The 4,907-nt window shown below is 36.5% G+C and overlaps 1 protein-coding gene across 1 annotated transcript; it reads left to right on the forward strand.

Annotated features, from left to right (window-relative positions):
- Positions 1–1,271: 1,271 nt before the first annotated feature.
- On the forward strand, positions 1,272–4,645 carry GCK72_017741 (uncharacterized protein; the record flags this gene model as incomplete). Its single annotated transcript, XM_053732232.1, has 10 exons — positions 1,272–1,397; positions 2,247–2,314; positions 2,360–2,633; positions 2,683–3,252; positions 3,298–3,472; positions 3,520–3,849; positions 3,895–4,004; positions 4,052–4,192; positions 4,242–4,440; positions 4,488–4,645. The coding sequence occupies 10 exons, from the start codon at positions 1,272–1,274 to the stop codon at positions 4,643–4,645; spliced, it is 2,151 nt and encodes a 716-aa protein (XP_053581145.1).
- Positions 4,646–4,907: the final 262 nt, after the last annotated feature.

Consider the following 4,907-nt stretch of genomic DNA (forward strand, 5'->3'; position numbering starts at 1 on the left):
CTTCACAGTATTGTAAAATTTAGTTATTCATGTATGATTATTGAAACAAAGTTATAATAATAAACATTTGAAAATTTTGAGACAGTTTAAGAAAAGAAAAATAAAATGAAGAGGCATATAACAGACTAAAAGTGTGTGACTTCAATAGGGATCAACTCAACTGATCCATACGTTCCGCAATGTGTGAGTTTATTTCTGAGTTTTAAACAGTGAATCAAAATACTCGTTGTGATATCAATAAGGACGCTACTTTTTCATCACCATCTCTCATCAGGTAATCATTAGAACTGAAAAAGACAATTTGAGCGAATTTAAAGATCTGAAATCGAGCTAAAATGACATCAGGAAGAGAACCCCTATCAAACGTCAATTCATATTTCAAACTGAGAATTGGGACATTTTTGTATTAAACAAACTCTGTTTTCTATTGGATCACAGGATAACTTACTGATGAGTTCAATTCTTTAATAACAAGTTCCTTTAATCTATCTATATCATCTTATCTTTAAAAGAAGATACTGATACAGAGATATTTTTGAAATTCACTATTCAATTTCCAAGCCTTCAAAAACTGAATAATATAATCATAAGCTTTCAATAAAAAGAGAGGTTCCTACTAAACGTAACAAAATGTCACTATTCAGTGGGGTAAATCTTCAAGTATTTAGCTCTAGGAATTATACAGTTCTGGGTGAAAGTATTATTCCCTCTTCCTTTTATCTCAATACTTTTCTAGTTCGGGAATCCGGTTAAAAATCTTTCCATTTTCTCGCTGCTCCTCATTTCATTTTTCCGGTACAACAATCCAACTTCTACAGTACGTCAGATCGAAAAATCTATATGAAGAGGACCAATCGTTATGGTTTAGTTTTTCATTTAATTTCAGATTTTCAAAAATTATAAAAATTATATTTTATTGGCTTTGGTTATTATTTTAACTTTTTTAAACTTTTTTAAGCAATTCACGAGATTTTCTCCTAGAAAAATTAAATTTAAACTTCCGCGGAAAATAGCATTGCAAGCGCGCCCCACCGCGCCACTGCAACTTTTATTTTTCTCACATTTTTCCGCCACATTGTATTCATTTTTGTTGCTTATCTCACTGTTTTTTGACCCGGTGATAACAAAATTCTCATAAAAGACGATGGATGGTGATGGAAAAGACAAACTTATCAGTGTACTTTTTGTGAAAAGCTCATTTGCGCTCTTTTTAACTTCAAAAGTTACTATACAATTTTCTAATTTACAGACCGAACTCTTGGGTGAAACGAATGGATCTCGATGTTGAATCAACCAGTATAACGGAACTGAGAAGTCATTGTGAAACATGTTTTCCGTTGATGGATGAAGTTGTACCGATACGAGAGAAATATGTCGATTTGCTAGAGTTTTCCAATGTGAGCTTATCTTTCACAGCACACAGTCCTTCAAAGTGATAATCCGCGACAGAGCGCGATTGCGACGATCGCTGGCGCGATTCTCGTTTTTCAGCTTAAAACCGATTATACACCGATTTCTCGAAATTTCAGCATTTTCGCTGGTTCAAAAGAAGTAACAAATGTTCTGCGGACAAAAATACATCGTTTAAGTGTAACCTTCTCTCACATTGTCGAAAAATAAAAAAGTTGAAAGACTTTAAAGAAAATCAACTGAAAAAACCATTTTTTGCCACTTTCAGAAGAAATACGAAAAAATTGAGTGATTTCATTTGTTCTCGTTTAGTAACATTTATGAAGATGACTGTTGCGAACATTTTAAGCCTAAATACGTGTTATAATATTCAGAACTGGAATTATTGAATCAATTTTTAAGTTCAACTTTTTTCCAAAAATTCTGTTTTTTGTTAATTTTTCGGTCTAGAAGTACTTGAAAGGATTCAAAATAGCATAACAACAACTGAAAATACTTAATTAGCAGGAGAAATGCACTTTTTATTGAAAATTCGAGAGTTTTTTGTTTCTCAGAAAAAAAATAAAACTGACTTTTTGGCGTTGAAAAGCGGTATATCATGGTTTGATGGGCACCTATTCACTTCTACGCCTTTTTTTTCGACGAATTCACTCGTTTTATCATAGAACTCGGTAATTTTGCTCGCAAGCTCAATTAATTGAATTTCGGGTTACTGTAGAATTTAAAGGGAGGCGACACAAATCTTTAAAAAACGGGAAGCGCGCCAGCTATGTCTGTTGTGCGCATTATCACTTTGAATGACTGTGCAGCAGACAACAGTATTCTCGTTGTTTTAGTTTAATGGAATCCCATATCCGATTGTTGATCCTTCGAAAAAACCAAGAAGGTTTTTAGCAGACTTTAGGTTGGTTCAAAAAATCTACATCGTTTACATCGTTTCTATTTTCAGATACTCGTGGTCTGTTCCGTTAAGCCACGACTATCCGCTTGTTGAAAAAGATGTATTGTCATCGAAACGTGTTCATAAAGTTATTTCAAGACTGAAAGAACAAAATGATGAGCAGAAAAATCGAGCTGTCCAATTTTTCACAGAAATTAGCGCCCGTTTATCAAAATTCATATGCAAATGTTGTGCGTACGTTCTGTACAAAGTATTTAGAAGGCTAATGGACAAACTTTTGGTTTGTAAAGAAGAAATTCAAGAACTGAAAAGAGCAGAACAGGTAATTTTTTAGTCAAAAAACTTATAAATTAATCATTTTATTTTCATAGACAGGCATTCCAATTGTATATCTCCCTCTACACAGAAGTCATCTCGATTACCTCCTGATAACATGGTGTAATTGGCATTTTGGTTTGAAATTGCCACACATTGCATCCGGTGACAACCTCAATTTGTCTGGTCTCGGATGGCTTCTCCGCGCCACTGGAGCCTTCTTCATACGTCGACGTGTCGATCCAGACGACGAAAGAGGAAAAGATCAACTTTATCGCGCAATTCTTCATTCCTACATCGAGCAGGTTCTCGGTAAAAATATGCCAATCGAGTTCTTCTTGGAAGGAACGAGAAGTCGATTCGGAAAAGTGCTTACACCAAAAAATGGTCTGATTTCTAATGTAGTGGAGGCAGTTCAACACGGGTTCATAAAAGACTGCTATTTGGTTCCGGTTTCTTACACCTATGACGCAGTCGTTGAAGGAATATTTTTGCACGAATTGATGGGAATCCCAAAGGTCAGAGAGTCAGTTTTAGGAGTTTTCCGAGGAATCTTCAGTGGATTTCGCAAATCGAAGCAATGTGGCGTCGTGAGAATGCATTATGGCAGACCAATACGTTTAACAGTTCGTTTTGTGCGCTGATAGGTTTTAACTTTTTAAATTTTTCAGGAATACCTCGCCACTATCACTGCTTCGCTCTCAAATCATCGCACTCGTCCCGTTCGAATGACGAAACTTTCCACGTCGTTCTCTTATCGAGAACTTGTACCGTGGCATCGGACACATTCAGAAACTGTTGATGATCGTACGATGATCCGTGCCATCGGATTCCATGTAGTTTATGGTGATTATTGGAAGAAAATGTTTTAAAAAAGGAATTATTGTTTTTAGAAGCTCAAATGATGTGCTCAATCTCACCAGTCGCTGTCGTTTCGTGTCTCATTTTGGCTAAATGGAGAGAAAAAACTTCGAGAAATACATTCGAACAGGATTGTGTATGGCTCTGTGAACAAATATTATCAGAAGGAGGCGATGTCGTGGGATATCAGTCGAAAAAGACTACGGGGAAAGCACTGGCAAGCTATGCGTTTGATAAACTTCAATCCTGCGTGAAAGTTACCGATGAATACGTTGCGCCGAAGGAATCGCACAGCTCATTTATACAATTAGCCTATAATAAGAATTCAGTAATCTGTCGATTTTCCATCAAATCAGTTATTGGTACGTGAGAACTTTTATCTATTTATGCGTATTTATTATTTTCAGCAATGGTTATCGTGTCTCGACCGGTTGACGCCACTCTTTCTTTCGATGAAATTGTAGAAGACACTCTCTCGCTTTGTGACTGGCTGCAATTTGATTTCTTGTTCTGTAGAGTAAGTTATTGTTGTTCCCTATCAATAGCTCAATGTTGCTCTTTCAGCCATGTGATAGTCTTCGCGAGCTTGTTCACAATGTTCTTAGCAACAATGAGTGGTCGCACCCAATTCACGGATTCCTGTGCTCGGAAATCGAAGAAGATGGATTTTTAGATGCGGGTGATTTCAACAGCGGAACACTCCGGGTATCAATAAATTCTGACTGGATTTAGATGGTAACAGTTTATTTTTCAGGTTCGTGATTCCAAATCTCGGGAGACATTGCATTTCTTCGCCAATCTTGTTCGTCCATTCATTCAATCTTTGTACCTAGTTTCATCATTCGTCACTTCTGAAAGATGCTCTGTAGAACCAATATCCGATAATAATGTCATTCGTGAACTGTGCCATGAGTCACTTGCCGGCAAAATCAATCTCCCTTTCTCACCTCTTCGTAAGTGGTTCATCTCGGAGATCTTAACTGATTCAACTAATTTACAGTTGAGTCTATCAATTCCGACTCTTTCAAGAATGCTCTCCGTATTCTGAAAGACAAAGGATTATTGCAACGAAATCTCCCCAACTCAACTGCTCGAAGTAGCAATTCTCGCCTCACCGAACTGATTTCGAATCTCCAAAGAGTTTTGGAAGTCAAGTAAATTTATTGTAGATTGTAGTTAGATTGCTAGTGAACTCTCTTTTTTCTTGTTTTGTTTTAACGCATTTTTCTGTACGGTTTTTTCGCAAAATGAATCTGTTTAGGTAGTTGAATAAATATAATGTTTTTAGTTTCCAATAATTTCGAAGTATGTCAATTCCTTCCCGTGTGAACCGATTCCTTGAGGTTGTTTTCGTATAATTCTGCGGTTGCACGTCACACACCATGCTGTCGGTCAAATATCGTCAAAAGTGACAGTTCAC

Source organism: Caenorhabditis remanei, chromosome V (genome assembly GCF_010183535.1).
Source record: "Caenorhabditis remanei strain PX506 chromosome V, whole genome shotgun sequence".
NCBI classification, from domain to species: domain Eukaryota; kingdom Metazoa; phylum Nematoda; class Chromadorea; order Rhabditida; family Rhabditidae; genus Caenorhabditis; species Caenorhabditis remanei.